The sequence below is a fragment of the Rhinichthys klamathensis genome, unplaced genomic scaffold (genome assembly GCF_029890125.1).
Source record: "Rhinichthys klamathensis goyatoka isolate OS25496 unplaced genomic scaffold, OSU_Roscu_1.1 h1tg000168l_1, whole genome shotgun sequence".
NCBI classification, from domain to species: domain Eukaryota; kingdom Metazoa; phylum Chordata; class Actinopteri; order Cypriniformes; family Leuciscidae; genus Rhinichthys; species Rhinichthys klamathensis.
The window spans coordinates 1,671,375-1,692,544 of record NW_026606699.1 but is presented as its reverse complement, the minus strand read 5'-3'; the positions used below and the strand labels follow the sequence as shown (position 1 = coordinate 1,692,544).

The window sequence follows — 21,170 nt, the reverse complement described above, 5'->3', positions numbered from 1 at the left end:
ACTGAGAACCGGAAGGGCGGACAGGGAAATTACCTGGGCCCTAAACGGTGTATTGAGGGATTTCGGGACATACCCGTGCTTAGGTTTGAGAATGACCTCCGAGTCATTAGGCCCAAACTCTATACACGACGCGCTTACTGAAAGCGCCTGCAAGTCCCCTATGCGCTTCACTGAAGCGAGAGCCATGAGAAACACTGTTTTGAACGACAGGTGTTTCATGTCCACCGGCTGGATTGGCTCGAACGGGGCGCCTTTCATGGCCTCCAGGACCGTGGAAAGGTCCCACGTCGGGACTGAAGTGGGCCTGGGAGGGTTTAGCCTCCGAGCTCCCCTAAGGTAACGCACGACTAAGTCGTTTTTCCCCAGCGACTGGCCAGACACCGGTTTTGCAAACGTTGCTATGGCCGCCACATATACTTTGAGCGTGGATGGGGTCCTGCCCTAGTCCCGTAGCTCTTGATGGAAGGAAAGCACTTTCGAAACCCCGCATTCCACAGGTGAAAAGCTCTGGGCTTGACACCATGCAGAGAAAACAGACCATTTCGAGGAGTAGAGCCGCCTGGTAGACGGAGCTCTAGCCTGCGCGATCGTGTTTAACACTCCTTCTGGGAGGCTAACGGGTACCCGTTGATGGCCCATGCGTGCAGGGACCACAACTCCGGGCGAGGGTGCCAAATCGAGCCCTCCGCCTGAGAGAGGAGGTCTCTCCTCAATGGTACAGGCCATGGGGCAGTGCTGGTCAGCTGCATCAGGGCAGGGAACCACGTCTGGTTTGTCCAGAGCGGAGCTACGAGCAGCACTGGGCATCCGTTCTCCCTGATTCGTTCCAACACCTGAGGCAGGAGCGAGACAGGAGGAAAAGCATACAGGGGGCAGCGGGGCCAAACATGAGCCAGCGCGTCCTTGCTTTTTGAGAAAAACTCCGGGCAATGAGCGTTTTCGTGGGACGCGAATAGGTCCACCTGTGCTCTGCCGAACGTTTTCCACAGCAGCTGGACCATCTGCGGGTGCAGCGACCATTCCCCTGCTGGAACATTGTCCCTGGACAGTCTGTCTGGTCCCACATTCAGGTGACCAGGCACGTGCGCTGCTCTCAGTGAGAGCAGGTTGTGCTGAGCCCAGACCATGAGGCGTTCCGTCAGCCTGTGAAGGTTTCGTGACCTGACGCCGCCCTGGCGATTTATGTACGCCACCACTGACATGTTGTCCGACCGGACCAAGACGTGGTGGCCTGTTATCTGGGGACAAAAACGGTGTAGCGCTTTGTCGACTGCTATCATCTCCAAGCAGTTTATGTGAAGGAGCTTTTCCCGTTCTGACCACAGGCCAGCTAGCGGTCTGCCCTCGAGCAGTGCTCCCCACCCCGAGGTGGAGGCGTCCGTAGACACCACCTTCACACTCGAAGCGGTCCCCAGACTCACACCTGACTGGTACCAGTCTGTTATTTTCCAAGGTTCCAGAGCTGAAACACACTGAAGGTCGACCCTGAGGCGAAACAGACCCGCTGTCCATGCCCTGGGTGGAACCCGCGCTTTCAGCCACATCTGCAGTGGCCGCATGCGGAGCAAGCCCAACTGGAGTACAGAGGCTGCTGAGGCCATCAGCCCCAGCATTTTCTGAAACCTTTTGAGCGGAACTATCGCGCCGTGGCGGAAGGATTTCGCGACGCGCTGAATATTTAGCCCGCGCTCTGGTGACAGGCGTGCTGTCATGGATAGCGAGTCCAACACTGTTCCCAGAAAGGAAATTTTCTGACTGGGAGACAGTGAGCTCTTCGCCCAATTGACTGTGAGGCCCAGCTCCTCGAGGTGCTCGAGTAATGCGGCCCTGTGTTCTATGAGCTCTGAGTGTGATCGAGCTAGAATCAGCCAATCGTCCAAGTAGTTCAGGACTCGCATGCCCTGAAGTCTCAGGGGTGCGAGCGCCGCGTCCATGCACTTCGTAAATGTACGAGGTGCTAGGGACAGGCCGAACGGCAGGACTGTGTATTGATATGCCTGGCCCTCGAAGGCGAATCTCAAGAATCGCCTGTGATGGGACGCTATTTGTATTTGGAAATAGGCGTCTTTCAGATCTATTGACATAAACCAGTCCCCGTGGCGCACTTGCGCGAGGATTTTCCTGGTCGTAAGCATTCATAACGGCGCGGGCGTCGAGCGAATTGTAGCGAATAGCCTCTCTTTATAGTGTTCAGCACCCATTCTGACACCCCGGGAAGCTTTGACCACGCATCTGCGTGAATAGCTAGAGGAAGAATGAAATCCGGGCTCTGGTCGCGGCAAAACGGCAGCTCGAGAGCCCTGGTATACTGGGAACACAACACCGTGTTTACAGCGTTTCGAGGCGGGGGGCGCGCTGATCACAGCAGGCGGCCTGGCCGCGCTCAGCTTTTTTATGGCAGATTGTGCAGAAAAAGTGAGTGGGGCAGATCCCGTAGGATTTGGCGTGTCTGTGAGAAAATGTGGGCGCTGGACTGCGGGCACATTTATTACACTGAAAACATTGTCGGTCAGAGCCGACTGAATGTGTGTTGGTTTCGTTTTTACAGAAACCAAGGGACACGCAGCATGCAGTGTGAGCGGGCATGGTGACATGGGCGCGTTCACTACATTGTTTGCACAATCGACCTGAGTCGATTTTATTTGTGCTAGCTAGGGGTGTGACGGTTATTATATAACCGTGAGACCGACGGTTATAGTTGAACACCGTCATTAGAACTCTATAACCGCCAAAACCGTGCTATTAAAATATTTTTTACAAACATTTTTTATCATAGAGAATGTTTAAATACTAATATCAGCTTAAGAGGGAAACGGAGGCTGCTACTGCTGGAGATGATTCGGGAGAGGTCTGTGCACCTTTACCGATCAGAGCGCGCGCTGACACAGAGTAAAGCCTTGTTTATCCGACGCGTCCGCACGAGCGCGAAGGTGCGCGCGGCAAAAATGACGCGTTCGGTGCGCAAGACCGGCAAGACCCCATTTGGCTTGGCTGTGTGTTTATATCTATGGGCTGTGTGCACGGCTTTTTTTTGTAACAGCGCGCGCGGCGCCGCGTCCGAATCATAGACTTCAAGCCGAATCTGCCCGAGCATGCACGTCTCACCGCACCGGCACACAGTTTGCGCGTCTAAATTGCAAAGTTCATTCCAAAGTTTTTTCGTTAAGGTTTTGTTACTGTGTGTGACTCAGGGGAGTAGAATTTAGTAGGGACACTAGGGACGTGTCCCTACCAATATTCAGTGACACTGATATATCCCTAGCAATATTTTCGATCAAAACTTTAAATATATTAAATATTGATGTCCCCGTCCCCACCAATTTCAAAATCAAACCTACGCCACTGGTGTGACTTATTTAAAAAAAAAAGCACGTTCATTGAAACGTTTGTTTGTTTTGTTAGTTAAGGATTTGTTTACTGTGTGATACATTTAATGGAAAGCACATTCACTTCTAGTTGTCTTGCTGTTCATGTTAAATAAACGTAGAGCCAGTAGCTAATCAGTGTCTGCTTGTTCATTCAAACTAAGTTGTCCTATAACCCCCCCCCCCCCCAACGACGACGGTTATGTTATGAACCGTCACATTTGACTCACGTCATAACCGTCATCACCAATTCTGAAACCGGCACACCCCTAGTGCTAGCCCTGCACCGTGGCGGGCTGTGTCTGGGTGAGGGAATGGGCACTGGGTGGGCATTCTTACAACACTCATAACACCATCGGCCGTGGCCGGAACACCAGAAAATGCACTCTTTATTGGATTTAGCTGGGTAGCCGTAAAAACGGCTTTTGTGCGCAGGCAAACGGGCTGAGACACCGGCTGGCTCACTGCGAAATACACTGGGACAGTCGCGATGCTTGGAACTGACCGAGCGAGAAGTTTTGGTGGAAATCCGGCCGCAGCGGGATCTGAACACCGTCGCTTTCCTAGAATGGCTAGGAAGATTTTGAGGCCTCGGGCTTGATCTCAATCCTCGGCCGGGGCCCGCGCTGAGGGGGGCGGCGTCCAGCAGAGCGAGAGCGCGGTCTTTGGTCTCGGGCGTGGCGGCGCTGTGAAGCGGCGGCGGCGGGCGGTGCAGGCTGCGGCTGAGAACTGCGAGCAGACGGCTGTTTTGATTGGCCTGCAGCAAAGCTCGTGCACTTCGGAAGGAAGTGCTTCATGGCCTGCGAAGTCTTTTGCACCTCCATGAATCTGTCCGCGAAATCTTTGACGGCAGATCCGAAGAGGCCCGCTGGTGAAATGGGCGCGTCGAGAAACACAGAGCGCTCGGCTTCCGTCATCTCGGACAGCGTCAGCCATAAGTGTCTCTCAGCCACGGTGAGAGAGGCCATATTCCGTCCTATGGCCTGCACAGCGGCTTTAGCACCGCGAAGAGCGAGGTCTGTAGCGCCTCTCAGGTCCGCCACGCAGATCGCTTCGGGTCCTTCCTCGTCCAGTTTAAGGAGAAGGTCGGCCTGGAAGATCTGCAGGATAGCCATAGTGTGCAGCGCTGAAACTGCTTGCCCGGCGGCGGTGTAAGCGCGTCCGTGCATGGCTGACGTCACTCGGCAGGCTTTAGATGGTAGCGTCGTGTGAGCGCGCCGTCCAGCGGAGGGCGGGCAGAGATGAGACGCTACAGCTGGTTCCACAGGAGGAACGGAAAGGTACCCTCTGTCCTTCGCGCCATCCACCGAGGAGAAAGCAGCAGAGGCAGAGGTACGCAGCCTGGCGGAGAAGGGGGCGTTCCACGATTTAGTCACTTCCTCGTGAAGTTCCGGGAGGAAGGGCGCGGGCCTTGACTTTGACGGAGCCTCGTCATTTCCGAGAAAGCGTCCGTCCAGTCTGTTGCGCGGCGGTTGCGCGGGCGCCTCCCAATCGAGGCCGATGCTTTCCATGGCCTGAGAGAGCAGACGCATCAGCTCAGTCTCAATGCCGGTTCTCTTACCAGTGGTCTGGCGGGAAACGCTAGCGGAGGGGAGGTCCACGGAGCTCGCCCAATCCTCGCTATCGGATGCCAGAAGAGAACACGCCTCGGTGGGTTCGTCGAACTCGTGGACGGATGCGGCGGCGGCCGTTGTCCGTCAGTGAGCGACTCGAGCGAAGCCGGCGAAGCTGGCGGGCGAACCGGCGAGCTTTGGCGGGCTGGAGAAAGCTCGGGAGCGCGCTGGGCGCGGCGCTTCTTGCGGCGCGGCACCACGGCGGGCTGTGGTGAAGGCTCGGAGAATAATGCCAGGCGAGTCCTCAGAGTCACCATAGGCAAAAGCTCGCAATGAGGGCATCCGCCGTCAGCGAGCGCGAGAGCCGCGTGATCCTCACCCAGGCAGGAAACACAGATGACGTGCCGGTCTCCGTCGCTGAGCGGGGCGCGGCACGAGCCACAGGATGGCATCTTTAAAAAGACGCAGCTCTTTTGTGAAGAGAAGTGTGAGTCGCGTCAAGTAAGCGAGCAAACACTCTCAGCAGAGTAAAGATACACAGAGTATAAAAGGATATAGAACGCCGGAAAGCGCAGCAGGTACGGCAGTTGAAGGCCCGCTGAAAGGCTTGCTTCGACGGCGCGGCTTCTCACTCCGGATCCAGCGATGCGTGTGCGTCGCTGAAGAGATGAAAATCAGCTTGTACCAGCCTAACGAGCATATTTATAGGGTGAGACCACGCCCTTTCTGGCGGGACGTGACGTGACGATATGGGCGCGAATTGCCCCCATTGGTCATTACGTTACGCAGAGTCTCTCTCGATAGGCTGCTGCCTTTGCCGCAAGAGCAACCAATAGGCGCGCGAGCTGTTTCGCCTATGTCTGCTTGCTGCTGCAAAGCGTTTTACATTAATAAAAAATTAAGGATAATTTTTGGCTTCAATATCTCGTGGAAAATAGTTTTTCCCCTAGCATAAGCTATTACGCAGTACGAGAGATACTCTCGTAAGAGAACAATATTTTTATGCATTATTATTTCTTAATTTTTGTGTAGTAAATGGTGTCTAAGGGATGCAGAGGCGCGCGCGCTGTTACAATCACGTCATTTTTGCTGCGCGCACCTTTGTGCTCATGCGGACGCGTCGAGTATATAAACAATGCTTTACGCTTTAACCAGCTCAGCCACAGCCCTACAGCATAACAGCTCATATTAGCCAGCTAAACTTTTACTACCCTGTTAGAAAAAAATATGTAGTTGGATAGTTTCATGTGGTTCTTCTCCCTCGCTGTATTATGGGTTTGCTATGTGGGGAGAATGTGCTGGTTACGTTCGTGAGACAATCAGCTGATTACTATTATTATATTATATATTAAGACCCTTGATCCTCACCTGACTATGGCTTTGTAAACTTTATCCATGATGTGGTTTATAATGGACTGTGGTACAGAAACTTGGCTTACTCTGGCTGTTCTCTGCTGTCTCAGTCGACGATATGTTTGTCCCGTTTTAGCAACCGTAGTTTCTTCGAAAGGGAGGGGTGAGCAGTGGGCTGAGCCATTAGTGCAACTCGCAACCGAACCGCTAGATGCCGCTAAAATCTACACACTGCACCTTTAATAGAACACATGCGTTCTCACAACTTTTCAAAGTCTTGTCAGTATTGGTCGTTTTCAGTAGTGTATTCTTCATTGTTTATTTTAACATTGCCAAGTTCAGCATCTTCAATAAAATGTGATAGGCCTACGTATATACTACAAATTATTAATCATAGAAAAAGTACAAAAAACATGTTGGTGCTTTTGATATTTCACTGGTTTGTACTTTACATCAATGGCAAACAAATATTGCTGAATGAACGTAAACAGGATCTTAACAATGACAAACACCTAAAATAAAAATCTGATAGTCACCAGCCTGTGATTTCTTTTAAAAAAAAACACATCACACATGTAAAATGAAAGTTTGTTCAACAACTTGTTTTCAGAACACAAGTGTTATTCTTAAGAATCTTTGGTTATTTGCACTTTCTCAAATTTAATGATTCTCCCTCCCCTCGTGATGATCTCTTTATATTCTAGAGCTCCTTTCTCCTCAATGTAGCGTTCCTGAGTCACTTTTCCACTTTATGACAAAAGATGTGCACATGCCATCGTTAAAATGCCTAAAGCCAATCTCAGCACAGGTCTCACTACAGCCTTAAAAAAAGGGAGTGGGCATCTGATCCAGTTTGAGCTTTTTCGACTTAATTTAGTCAAACTGATCAAATTTTCCGTTTTTGCAATTTGCACGTTGCAGTGCTGCAAAAATAAATACTTGCACAGAAATATATGTCAAAATACCTTCAGCACCTCGGGGGATAAATTTCAGCAAATCTGAATAGAAACAATATTGTGTAAAATACCACTCATATACGTAGGCTGATAATGATGTCTAACCGGATAATTTGCGTTTGAAGTTGATGAGTCATGTATCATAATGTATAATTGTGCAAAAGGCCATGGTCATGTTGAATTTAACTCGTAGTTGTAGTTGTATAGTGTTCTGTTTAAGTGTTGTGTCTGCTGAGTAGGCGGAGTTTATTTAGAAGTCTCGCGAGTTCGGTGAAGTGAGGCGAGATTAGATATGAGGCAATAGAAAAAGAAAGAAGAAATGTAGTATGTTATATCGTGAGTCAACGATGTGAGGTGGATTAAGATTATAAAGCTATCAATCGACAATATAGCACTTAGGTGGTGACCAGTTTGCATCTCAGATGTGATGGGCGGTCGAAGTTGTGTGATCATTTACAGAGGTCGTTGGTATGATCTGTCGAATAGCATCGTGTGCGTCATTGCAGATTAACCACACATTTACACACCGACATACAAGTTATCCACGATTATCCAGCTGAACCCTGTCACACAAACCTATCACACCCTGAGCCTTGCAGCGGGCGAAGCTACGGGTCTCACGGTTGGAAGTCCATCACGTTAACCCTATCCTTGCTGATATGTAACTGCCTGTTCGACTTTCACTGGGATTGCACCGCATCGGATGATCGACGTCTGAGGACATCTGTACCCTTCTGCCATCGAGTGAACTTCCTCTGAAATACTTGGGACTTCTTAAGACTGAGTCCCTTTATCAATATAATTTCAGTGCTTTCATATTATTTTGAATCAAGACACATTGGTTTTATTGTTTGGTTATTTTACATAGGCCTACGCTGTTTTATTGTGATATATTAACATTTTGTTGATATTGTGAGAAAATAATTGATTCTTTCAAGTGACCAATTAATACATTGAGTGAATTTGAACCATGACTCTGGCTTCTTTAATCCTCTCTTAGTTACTGGACATTATTTGTGAAAATAGTCCTCTAAGGTGATTTAGAACCGTAACAGTAATCAGTGCATATTACAGTCTTCAGAACAATAATAATCCAACACACAGCTCAAGCCCATGCAAAGATGCAAGAAATTCACACACAAATAAAAAATTATTTTAGCTCACAATAATCCTCTAATACACCGTTAGGGTAACAGTTTAGGACCCAAGGACCAGATGTTTGAAATAAGACCCGGAGTCAGAATTATAATAAATTAAAGAAAAGTTTTACTGAAGAATAGTTTGCAGTTTCATCAGCAGAAGTCAGCTTCAAGACTCACAGGAGTCTGTCGGCCGCCCCGCTTACAGTGACAAAGATCACAGCAGTTATACCATTTCCCAGGTCTAAGCTATACGTCATTGCTTACAGATTAAAGATTCGCATTGGCTAAGAAATAGATAAACATAGCAATTTTCCACAAACATACAGATAGACGGATACATTATGCAGCTGACACTCGGACCCTGAAGTTAGGCACGTCATGACCTTCCAGGTCGCAGATTTGGGTTTCTGGGCGCCAGCATGTCCAGAACAACAACTCAGCCAATAATGACAGTGTAAGCGGGGTGTCAATGTGAAAGCGAAGTCAATGTGTGTGTGTGTTAGTCTTCTTGGTTACAGGTTAAGGAACCTTAACCTGTAACCAAGAAGACTAACACACACACACACACCGACACACAGCTTTACTTTATGGTTGGATTTGGCCAGGCTCTAACTATAAACAGGAGACTCGTCTCAAAACATCAAGAGAACAAGTTCTTTCTCTCAAGGATGAAACTTTAGTCTAAATGGAAAGTAAGGCTTTAACTGAGAATGGTCCCTTAAACTATAGACTTCAATGACCCCTATTTATTTTAACACATTGAAGACCTTTCTCGAAGACAAAACAAGTACCTTTTCATTTCTGGAAGCCGGGTTAAATAAGCAAGCACTGTTACTGCATTCATATATCAAATACTGACATTAAAGAATACATGAAAAGAACATTTCCTCTTTTTTTTTGGCCCAATACCCCCACCCCCCATATAAGACACGACAAAAAAAACCCCATAAAAAACCCAACTTGAGCAAATTCTTTTTTTTTATTTTTTTATCTGAGATTTACGTTAGTTGATCACGGTTAAGGTGTTTGAGGGGAAATGGGTTTTGAAAACATGTTATGCATGAGTGTGGATAGAAAGAACATTTCAGTAATCACACTGGTAACTTCTATAACAAAGTAAAATCTCCAGAGAAGTCATTCAACTCATTTGATATTTAGAAGGAAAAATATTGATTAATACCTTGATTATATCATTACATACACATTGAAGCAGCAGTGAATCCAATCCACCCCCTTCGGCTCTTTGGCTCACCCCCTTATAAATATATATATATATATATTCTAAACTCCAGCACATCCCAAAACTTTTCCTGTGTTTTTGAGTTCAGATCTCTTTGGTGTCCAATTTGATTGAAAAATATCCTTTATTCTGCTTCCTAAAAATCACTTTCACAACTTGAGCCCAATGAATCTTGACATCCTGGAATAGGCCTGTCATAGGAAATGTCTTACGACATGGTTGTTTAGGAAATAAAAAGCTTCAGTTTGGGTTAAAATAATTGTTGCCAAACATGCCAGAATATCACTGCAATAATCTAATTATTGACTCTTGCTTATATTGAGTGAGATTATATCATGGTACCCATTAGTCATTCATTGTACACAGTACTACACAAAGTCTGTACAGTGTAAATAAGTTAAGAGACGGTCATACAAAACGAACAAGGTGCATTCTGGCTAAATAAAATGGGATGGCTCTTAATAGAGATTAGTATGCATGCATGAGCAAAGATGGAATCATTAAAATTTGCAATATCACACTGTAAATGAACCAAATATTGTTTATTTACATGCACATCACAACAGTCATTTATCACTTTAAGTTTAGTTGCTTTAAGCATGAAAATATATGATTTATGCAAATGTATTAATACACAATTTATATTTTAAAATATAGGATCAATATATATTTATTTATTTTAAGTTTGGTAAATTACATTTACATTTAAGGCATTTAGCAGACAGTGATTTAAAGTGATTTAACATCAAGTTAAATGTATTTAACATGATGTAATCAAACCTCTTGATTGATTGATTGATTGATTGATTGATTGATTGATTGATTGATTGATTGATTGATTGATTGATTGATTGATTGATTGATTAACATAAACAAACATACAAATATGTGTCTGGTTTCCTTGTGTTTTTCACAAAATTACTGAAGATTGCTATATTCCAGCTGACAATATACACATGTGTAGAGTTTTAATACATTTACTTGCAACTTAATCTTCTACTGAATTTGAACAAAGTAGGCTAGGTGAAAATCAGCTATTTTATACTAGAGAGAAGTAGGTGTCTAAATTTGCATTTAGAACTTAATATCTTTCTATTTCCAATGTTCCAGCTTGTTCTTTCCAACTTTTATTGTGCTGAATAAAAGATGATTTCCTCGCGGGCTACAGTTCTGCCATCCCTTCGAATTTCCATAGAATGTGTTTGAACACCATCCTGTATTTTGGTGTGAGTAAACACACCATTTCTTGGCAAGGGCATGGACCTTGTGTCGTTGTTTTGTGCTGGAAACGATGCCTAAGTGAAGAATGAAAAAAAATATTCCTTTTAGGGGTTTTCTTTCAAACATCTGGTCCTTGGGTCCTAAACTGTTACCCCATAACACTATAGCAAATTATGCATAATCGGATTCAGCCTTAATAGTGCATTACTGCACCTAACTTCCTCTTTCCATATGACTGGATAAAGTTTGTATGTCCCACACTTCACCCAGTGTACAAAAAAACGACTTCAAGCTTTATCTTGGATTGCAATAACAGTGCAATCCAAAACACTTACACAGTGTTCATAAAGAAATGTTTTGAAATGTGTCATTACCTGAGCAGGTATCACTTGTCTTTGTCGATAAGAATAACAATCATGTCTATAAGTGTAGAAAATGGGTGATTTATCATAAACATTGATAAATGTTCAAATATATTAAAAAAATTAAAAATGCAGGTGTGAATAATGCAAAATTCCTTTACGTATTTGACTTCATTGACTCTTATACGTACCCACATGTCCAGCATGGAGGGTTTTGATGATGGTTCATTTTTCAGAGATGTCTGAAATTATGCTGTAAGCAGAGATAACCGTTAATATAAGCTTTTTGAAATTGAAATCTAAAATAATTCTAAAATCATTATTAAATTCAATTCTGATATATATATATCTATGGGGTGGTGATGGCGCAGTGGATAAGACACATGCCTTTGGTGTGAGAGACCCAGGTTTGAATCCACTGTGAGACACCAATGTGTTCCTGAGCAAGACACTTAACCCCTAGTTGCTCCAGAGGCGTGCTACCTCTGAAATATAGCAATTGTAAGTCGCTTTGGATAAAAGCGTCAGCTAAATGAATAAATGTAAATGTAAAATGTAAATATATAGATATATATATAGATATATATATAGATATAGATATACATTAAGTTTTATTTTCTTTGTAGTATTATTATTACCTACTATCTGACTTATTCATTTGAGCTATTCTCCAAAAATATTACATTAACAAAAATGAAATCTACTCTTATTTATACTTATTTGTGACTTATTTATACTGCAGACTTAGGGATATATATAGGGATATATATAGGCAAAATAATTCAGTAAGTAATAATCAGTAATAGTTTAATCAGAGCATACAGTATATTCATCTATCAGTAATAATTTAATCAGATAATCATAATTTTAAAGGTGCTCTAAGCGATGTCACGCGTTTTTTAGGGCAAACATTTTTTTGTCACATACAGCAAACATCTCCTCACTAACCGCTGGCTGCCTGTCCCCTGAACACACTGTAAAGAAACGCGATCTCTGTAGACAGCCCAGGCTCCACAAACAGCAACAAAAACAAACTGCAGCGACCCGCTCCCCAAAACATAACAAACTGTTGATTGATTTTGACCGACAAGAAGGGTTTGGGGGTGTGGTTTGGGGGGTTAGTGTGCGGATGAGGAGGAGGGAGGGTCTAGCTAGCCTCCGTTTTGTTTGACAATAGTTCGAACGTCAACAAGAAGTGACGTCACCTAGGATCGCTTAGAGAACCTTTAAGATTCTTGTTTGAATTTATTAATGATTCCTATAAGTAAAAAATATATATAAACTATACCAATTTATAAAATATATTTTAATGAAGCCCATTTGTTTGTATTATTTAGCCATATTAAGAACTTTACATCTATTTATAACAAGACTAATAATAATTGTATATTTACTCACAGTCTTTGTCCAGTTTTCAAGCACCTCTTCAAGCCTGTGAAAGATCAGCTTATGTAGAAACAACAGCTCCTCCCACTATCTGTCAGCAGTAATGTGAAACTGAAAGTATTTCTGCAAGTACTAAAGCTCACATCATTTTTAAAGAAAGAGTGTGTGTGGGTTTTTTTTTCAATTGGTTATGATTTTTCAGCATAAACCAAATACTGGCTGTACTGAATGTCCAGAAAAAGTACGTCTGGAAAAGAAATTGGTAACACTTTACAATAAGGTTCATTAGTTAACTACATTAGTTAACATGAACTAAGAATGAACAATACTTCTTCGGCATTTATTTATCTTAGTTTCAACATATTCATTTCAACATTTACTAATACATTATTAAAATACAACAAATGTTGTATTTGTTAACAGTTAATCTGTGAACTAACATGAACATATCACCCTAACAATGAACAGCTGTATTTTTAATAACTAACATTAACAAATATTGTAGATACTGTAACAAATGTATTTCTCATTGTTAGTACATGTTAGTTAATTACCTGATGTTAACTGATGAACCTTATTGTAAAGTGTTACCAAAAAATGTATCTAAAAGTAAGTGTCAATTACCCAGCATTTGCTGTCAGACACGTTAAACCGCTCAAAGAAGAATGTCATTCTTGTTAAGAAATAATGCTATAATTGTGCATTATACACACTACATAACTTTTGTGTATTAGTGGATTCTTATGAGCTAAAAAAAATGATTTGTGTGGTGTGAATTTCTTGCATCTTTGCATGGGCTTGAGCTGTATGTTGGATTATTATACATTGATACATGACTCATCAACTTCAAACGCAAATTATCCGGTTAGACATCATTATCAGCCTATATGAGTGGAATTTTACACAATATTGTTTCTATTCAGATTTGCTGAAATTTATCCCCTGAGGTGCTGAAGGTATTTTGACATATTTCTGTGCAAGTATTTATTTTTGTTAAAGTTTCTAGATTTATGGAGAGCAGCACTGCAACGTGCAAATTGCACAAACTGAAAATTCGATCAGTTTGACTAAATTAAGTTGAAAAAGCTAAAACTGGATCAGATGTCCACTCCTTTTTTAAAGGCTGTAGTGAGACCAAATAGGTTTTAGGCATTTTAACGACGGCACGTGCACATCTTTTGTCATAAATGATGTTGGCATATAATATATTGTACTAACCATAATCATAATAAAATTAGTTAATATAATTATATTTTATGGAAAATTATGTAAAAACGAATTATTTTAAAAGTTTCATTCAATTAAAAAATATATAAAATTAAGACAAAAAAATAAGATGAAGATCACAGTGAGAACATAACAGACTTGTATTTTAATATACATGAGGTGCAAATCAGGCAAGACAATGACAGAACTCAATATTTTAAATTCATGTAACGTTATTAATTCTGTCTATTTTCTTCTGGGTTTGAAACCATTAGAAACGCCAAATACCTAACCTGCAATAGAAAAGAGTTTGCTGCATCAATGAACAATTATAGGCTCACATAGTGTTAACTATTGTTTTGTTGCGTGTATAGATGTATGATTCTGTTGGCTATTTCTGGAGTCCTGTGTGCATTTGTTGATCTATCATGCATTGGGAGGTTATGATACTGTAGGCTACTGTTTATACTCAATACATGTCTCTATCAACTCTAAAGTGTACAGTAACTGAGTAAAAATAGATGTCAGAGAGATATTAAGTCCTTCCGTGTGAAATGTGTTTTGCTTGGAAATCACATCACATCATGAGACAGTGTTTGCATTAAATCATTTCAAGTATGTGTGTGCAGCTTTACCCATTGTTTCTTATCTGTTAATGCCACCCACAGTTACAAAGTCATCTGATTCTTTTGAATAAACATGCATTACATTTTTAAGGTGCATGTCTTATTGTGTTTCATTTTTAACGCAACTGGTTATCAGGGCATCTTGTTAAACTTCAAGCACTAGTTACAGGAAAAGTGTAAAAAAATGTGTTTCTCTTTTGCTTTTCTTTTCGAGATGTCTTAAGATTCAACAAGCTGCTCATGTAATTTTTACTTTCATTATCCACTCTCACAAGCTTAAAATCAGTGTTAGTAAATGTTGTAATGAGCATTAGTGGTTCTGTAAAATGTGTCATCTTTAAGACACTAACTGTAAATATTTTCCATTAACGAGTTCGTTTGCCCATAAAATCTTTAAGATATTAGGTTAAACTTATTTGGCTTGCTGTCCGCTGGAGAGGGGCTCGATGAAGCAGCTTCAACTCGAGCTCTGATATACCCCCCAGTGGCTAAATGTAGGACCTGTTAATTAAAGGGCAAGGTACCTAAGATGAAGGTGGAGTTTGGGGAGGTGGAGGGATACTGGAACAGCTGATACTAGGGAGAGGTAAGCGGCTGCTTATATACTCTGTTTGTTGATTGAAAGATTGGATGGGCTCGCTCCTCCCTAATTTACGTTTAGGAACTTCATTTAAAGACTCCATGTATCAGGATTCTGGTGTGTTCTAGTCAAAACTCGCAAAGTCCCACAAAAGTCCCACAAAATCACAGGAGAATACAAACTGCATGAACACACTCTTCATAAAGATGATACAGGACAAATAATTAAACAAATATATTAAGGAGTCCAAAGACGAAGATTAGTCAAAAGATCCAATCCAAAGGTATTTAATAAAAGAACAAACCCAGATAATTCATTGTTTATTGTATATAAGTTCAGCATCTTCAATAAAATGTGTGATAGAAAAAGTACAAAAAACACGTTGGGTTTTTGATATTTCACTGGTTTGTACTTTACATCAATGGCAAACAAATATTGCTGAATGAACGTAAACAAGATCATAACAATGACAAACACCTAAAATAAAAATCTGATAGTCACCAGCCTGTGATTTCTTTAAAAAACAAAAACACATCTCCCATGTAAAATAAAAGTATGTTCAAGTATGTTTTTGTGTATTCCTGTGGGCGGAGATTAGTCAAAAAACTGTTCTAGTTACGTCATTAAAAAAGGGAAGTAGAGGGATGTAGTCCAAACCAGCCGTTCGCTGTATGCTTTGAAAGGGGACTTTTGTTAAATAAAATATCTCGCTAGGCATTGAACTTTGAGCTTTATAATTTTACAGGTATTATTTATGCTCTAACAGCAACATTACACACTAATTAGAGTTTGAAAAATGGAATCGCGAAGAACAGGACCTTTAAGAATCTTTGGTTATTTGCACTTTCTCATATTTAATGATTTTCCCTCCCCTCGTGACGATCTCTTTATATTCTAGAGCTCCTTTCTCTTCAATGTAGCGTTCCTGAGTCACTTTTCCAGTTTCTGGGAGAGGGCAAGGAAATGACATCAGGGACAGCTGATGGTTTAAGGCCTGACCTTTACCTGGAACTAATGCCTTTCCCATCTCTCTCTGTGGAGGTGGATCCCGTCGATAATATAACAAAGGAGATTTTCTTTCATCCATCTTAGGAACAGGAGCTGCTGCTGGATACCACTTTTGATTTGCCCTCATTTCATTTACATGTGTAACTGTAATGTCTTTTGGGATCTCTCTTGGGATCTCTCTTTGGATGTCTCTGTGGATGTCTCTTGGGATCTCTCTTGGGATCTCTCTTTGGATCTCTCTTGTGATGTCTCTTGTGATGTCTCTTTGTCTGATGTCTGCCTGTTGAACTGAACCAGCTCTCCTGATGTCTGCGATGACTCCAGCCATAGAAGCTCTGTTAGCGGGATTGACTTCCACCATCTTGGACACTGCACTACAGTATGGCTGGTCTTTGAGAGTTTCACGAATTTTGATGGCAGACACAGATTGGGTGGGTAACCTGACCCTGGCACAGAGTTCAGCTATGAGTTTACCCATGGCCCAAACATCCGATCGCTTGTCCCGAACTCCACCCATCTGCAGGACCTCTGGAGGTGAGTACGCTTCATTGCCCAAGTTAACAGCAGAGCTGAGTCCGTTTCTAGAGAATTTAGCCAGTCCCAAATCAATGATCACGGCCCGATGGGTTTGATACTCCACCTGAAATGGGATGGGAGAAGTTTGTTTCTTTGCTTATGTTCTAGGAAAGAAACCAATCAATTTAGACCAATTCAATTATTCTGTCTACCCCACAATCATGGTTTTCAAGTCTCACGCATTGGCCTTGAGACACACGCAATTCAACCAGTTCACACGCTCACACCATGTATTTCTCACGCTGAAAAGGCAATGCCAACCAAGTTGTCCTGCAAGCTTTATATATAACATTGTATACGAGGCGCAGGCACACAAAGTGAAGTTTCCTGCCGCCAGCACGTATCTCGGCCAGATTGCGTTCGTTACTAGGTAGGCAATATAGATGCGCGAACACACGGAAGTTGACGGAACATTCTCGGCCACCGTACTTTCGTTACTACACTCTAAAAAAAAATGGTTCTTCAGCGGTTCTTCAGGGGTTCTTTGCGGTGGTCATGGTGCTATATAGCACCACTACCATTTAAAGAACCTGTTAAGCCCAATTTGGTTATTCAGCGGTTCTATGGGGTGGTTAAGGTGCTCTATGGCACCTCTCAAGGTTCTACATAGCACCATTTGACAAAGATAAGTGCTATATGGCACTTAAAGTGGTTCCCCTATGATTACAAGCCAATGAACCACTTTTAGTGCTATTTAGCACCATTTTTGTTTAGAGTGTAGGTAACCAACAACATCGCGCGTGATGGAGAATGGTAAGTTGGAAGAAAGCTTGTCTAACATTTTTTAGGCTAGAACATTTAATATATAGCCCATAATATACATTATTATTGACGCAGTCAAAAACTCTACAACTACTTTGCAACCTGGCCAGAAGCTTTTGGCTTTTTTGATAAAACTTGAGAACCCTGAACAATGTTTGGGAGATTAAATGCAGAGACTTTCAATGGCAATATGAACTGAAAGATTTGTCACTGAATTCTCCAATGGAGCTTTTGGAGTAACATCCAAGACAAAGTGGATACTCTTATAAAAAAAAGATTCCTAAAAGTCGTTTTTACATTGATGCAATAGAAGAACTTTATTCTTCTTAAAGTGTAAAGAATATTTTATTAATCTAAAAATCTTTTTCCACTATAAATAAACTTTTGTGCAATCGAAAGTTTCCATGGACGTTGAAGGATCTTCATGGAACCAAAGATGTCAGATGACAGAACCTTTATTTTTACTTAAATGAAACCTAGTTGAGAACCACACTGTTTTTTGGTGTGTGTGTTTTTTTTTTAAGTAACCTCTGAGCAATAACAAATATAAACTCATTTTCTTGGCCCACTGATGAACATTTGTGTCTGGCTCACCATGATGTTGTCAGGTTTGAGGTCTTGGTGGACGATGTCTTTACTGTGCAGATAAAGCAAACCCTCACTCATACCAGTGATGATTGTGGCTCTCACTGCTGGCGTCAGCTGAAGAAGACACACAAAGGCTCTCCATTAATACATAACTCTCCACTAATACATAAACTAAACCCAAGTCATTTTATTAAGATGCAAGTTTAGTCATCAGTCCTCATGTCACTCATTTCATCCTCATGAAATAATGTGCAAAGACCGTAGTACAAATCCATATATATATATAAGGATGAGTAAAAGGATGACAAGAATATTCCGAGCTGTGTCACACATCTTTACCTGTATTTTAGAAAGCTGAACTTTGAAGATGGTCGTCTCAAGATCTTCCCCAGAGATGAACTCCAAAGGAATGTTCCACTTGGAGTCTTTCAGCCAAGGATCACCGAGAAGCTTCACCACGTTTGTATGCCGAGCATTACTGTTAAAAAAGTGTGTTATTATATTTTTAAGCTCAGTATTTAAAAATGAAGATATATAAAATATATATTAACATACTGATAGACTTTGCATTCTCTCTCCAGCTGTTGTCTGCTGATGAGGCTAAGAGGAACTCTCTTCAAAGCAGCCCATGCGTCTCCAAACTTCTCCTTGTATATTTTCCCATAGCAGCCTCCAGCGAGTGTTTGTGTGGAGTACGCCATCTGGTGATGCTGTTAATACAGCAATATGAAAAACTATAAACCCTCCAAGCTCAAATGTTTTCAGTGTCTTCTTATATATAAAATATTTCACATGAGCTCTGTTTATCTACAAAAAAAATATTTAAAAAACAGCGATGCCATAAAATAACCATTTTGGGTTCCCCAAAGAACCTTTCAGTAAACAGTAAAAAAAAAAAAAAAAAAAAAAGAATTTCTGAGTGTTAGATGTAAAGAACTTTTCGCTGTAAGGAACCATTGATGCCAAAAAAAAAAATCTATCTATCTATCTATCTATCTATCTATCTATCTATCTATCTATCTATCTGTCTGTCTGTCTGTCTGTCTGTCTGTCTGTCTGTCTGTCTGTCTGTCTGTCTGTCTATCTATCTATCTATCTATCTATCATTTTTGTGACATTGTTTGTTTTTATATGCATGTGAAATGTATTGAAAACAGGACTGTCTTGAAATAGACATTACCAGCAGCAGCACATAAAATGTAATATGGGTTATCTGGTATGTTTACAGGAAATTAGTCAACTAATAAAATCACCTGGATAAGTCTCCATTGTAAAGCCATAAAGTTATACATTCTTCAGACTACCTGATATTTTAATTATCAAGAAAGATGAATGCAAACCTTTACTGAAAAACTTTTACAGCTAAAAGACTCATTAGCACACATCCATTACCACAGGGAGTTTCGCTGGAATGCCTTTGGGCAAAACCTGCTTGTAATGAGCCTGTACATGCAACTGGAAAAATGCTGTCAAACTGGATCAGGATTGCAACAGAAATCATTCAAACACAGGATAAAATCAAGTAATCTTTTCTTTTATGGCCGAATATTTGGTGGCCTTACCTCCTACCCCCTCCCCCCACCCCTGAAAACAAAATAGTTTCAGCATGTTTCCACCCACACCCTCAGTGTTACGTTTATCTAATGATCACAAATACATTACAGTAATTACACGGGCAAAAGATGTGGTACCTTGATAACTATAAACCAGAAGAAACTGTAACATCAACCATGTCATCAATTGTAATAAATATCATTGTAATAAAACCTGCAGCTGTCATCCCTTCATTATAACACAACACAACAAGAGTTTGATTCACAGGTCATTGCATTTTCTTACCTGTGTCAGCAGGTTATGCTGATGGCGCTGAATGTCCTCAAATAAAACAGAAACAGTTCTTGCTAATTACCTTCCTTCTATAACCACACCCACATATTTCAACACGGGGAAGGACACCTGAAGGCGACATAACCAGTCAGATAAGGGGGAAAACAGTGTTGCTGGTTAACAGACAATGAAAAGCTGAGACTGTGTTCTGTGAGTATATGGGTCTATTGTATGTTTATTTTCTTTTTCTATTTTCACAATGTGTCCAGAGGAGATGTGTCATTTACCATTAAACAGATTATAATAGGTTTTCATGGTTGAACTAAACATGACATCCTCTTAAAAGAGAAACACCATGCAAGTCAAGTCAGAACAAGACAGTGTTAAGCAAGAACAGACAGTCCTCAAAGATCCTCTTGAATCTGTTTTGTTCCTGGTACATTAGGACTAATATGGAAGTAAAATAATGGCAAATGTTTTTGAAAGAAAAAAACATTTTGAAAAAAAAAATCAGTTTTTTGTTTCAAATACATTTGGCATTATTTTACTTTCATAGACTAAGAACATCAGAGGGGAATCATGACTGACTAATTTATACCAGCTATTTTGCATAGATGGACATATAAATAGGTTTATTGGGAATTGTGTATGTCTCTCTGGGTATTATTATATTATCATATATATTATCATTCCTTCTATGCTCTACGTTTTCATGTTGATATCATAATACTGAGCAGCCTATATTGGATAAAAATTTAAACATATTTTACATTAAAACTCCATATTCCAGGTGTTTCTTCTGGTTTTCCTCTTAATCCTTTTCCTTCCTGTTTCAAACAAAACATATTTTCCTGGGTGTATTATTATAATTGGTCATCATTGTATACAGTGGGGAAAACCCACGGTGCCCTAATAGCCCTTTCCATCCTGTTAGTCTTTTGTAAAATCCATCTAAATAAAGACAGTTCCTTAATGACATCATCCTACAGGAAATGATGATTTGGAAAGGAAAACAACAACACCACTCTACAGTGTTACGAGTTGAACAGTGTGCTGTGTTGTAGTTTCTCAGTGCAGGTGTAGTAGGATTCAGGAAGGGAGTTAGGAGCCAAGGTTTTAGAGGATAGCCAGAGTCCCCCAACAGGACCCTATCGATAATGCCTTGCTCAAATGCAAGGAAAAGTTGAGAATTTTGACGAGTTGAGAGTCATGAATTGATCCAGGCCAGCGGGCCACACAGTTGAGGAACCGGAGATCAGAATCACAAACAGCCTGAATGTTTAGGCTGTGATATCCTTTTCTATTCACCAACAAATGTTCATGAGCTGTTGGAGCCTGGCTTCTGACATGTGTCCCATCAATTGCTCCAACAACATTGGGAAACCTTGCTATGCTGAAGAACCTTCTTTTGACTTTGTT

The 21,170-nt window shown here is 41.5% G+C and overlaps 1 protein-coding gene and 1 long non-coding RNA gene across 2 annotated transcripts; both read right to left on the bottom strand.

Moving 5' to 3' along the window:
• Window positions 1-10,846: 10,846 nt before the first annotated feature.
• Window positions 10,847-12,676, bottom strand: LOC130091498 (uncharacterized). The gene is made up of 4 exons (XR_008807820.1): window positions 12,591-12,676; window positions 11,384-11,434; window positions 11,205-11,250; window positions 10,847-10,904 (listed from the first exon to the last, which is right to left on the bottom strand). It is a non-coding gene; the product is annotated as an uncharacterized LOC130091498 (long non-coding RNA).
• A 3,134-nt stretch (window positions 12,677-15,810) lies between these two features.
• Window positions 15,811-19,793, bottom strand: zmp:0000000881 (uncharacterized). Its single transcript, XM_056259519.1, has 5 exons — window positions 19,764-19,793; window positions 18,480-18,634; window positions 18,264-18,402; window positions 17,931-18,038; window positions 15,811-16,638 (listed from the first exon to the last, which is right to left on the bottom strand). Exons 2-5 carry the CDS (start codon window positions 18,623-18,625, stop codon window positions 15,811-15,813), a joined length of 1,221 nt encoding a protein of 406 aa, XP_056115494.1. The 5' UTR covers window positions 18,626-18,634; window positions 19,764-19,793.
• Between the last annotated feature and the right edge of the window lie 1,377 nt (window positions 19,794-21,170).

What these genes read in the sequence shown, in the direction of transcription:
- zmp:0000000881 (XM_056259519.1), bottom strand. Translation starts at nt 18,625, where the DNA reads ATGGCGTACTCCACACAAACACTCGCTGGAGGCTGCTATGGGAAAATA. An exon ending in AGAGAATGCAAAGTCTATCA is followed by an intron (nt 18,403 to 18,479) that starts GTATGTTAATAT and finishes CTTTTTTAACAG; the next exon opens with TAATGCTCGGCATACAAACG. An exon ending in TCAAACCTGACAACATCATG is followed by an intron (nt 16,639 to 17,930) that starts GTGAGCCAGACA and finishes ATCCCATTTCAG; the next exon opens with GTGGAGTATCAAACCCATCG.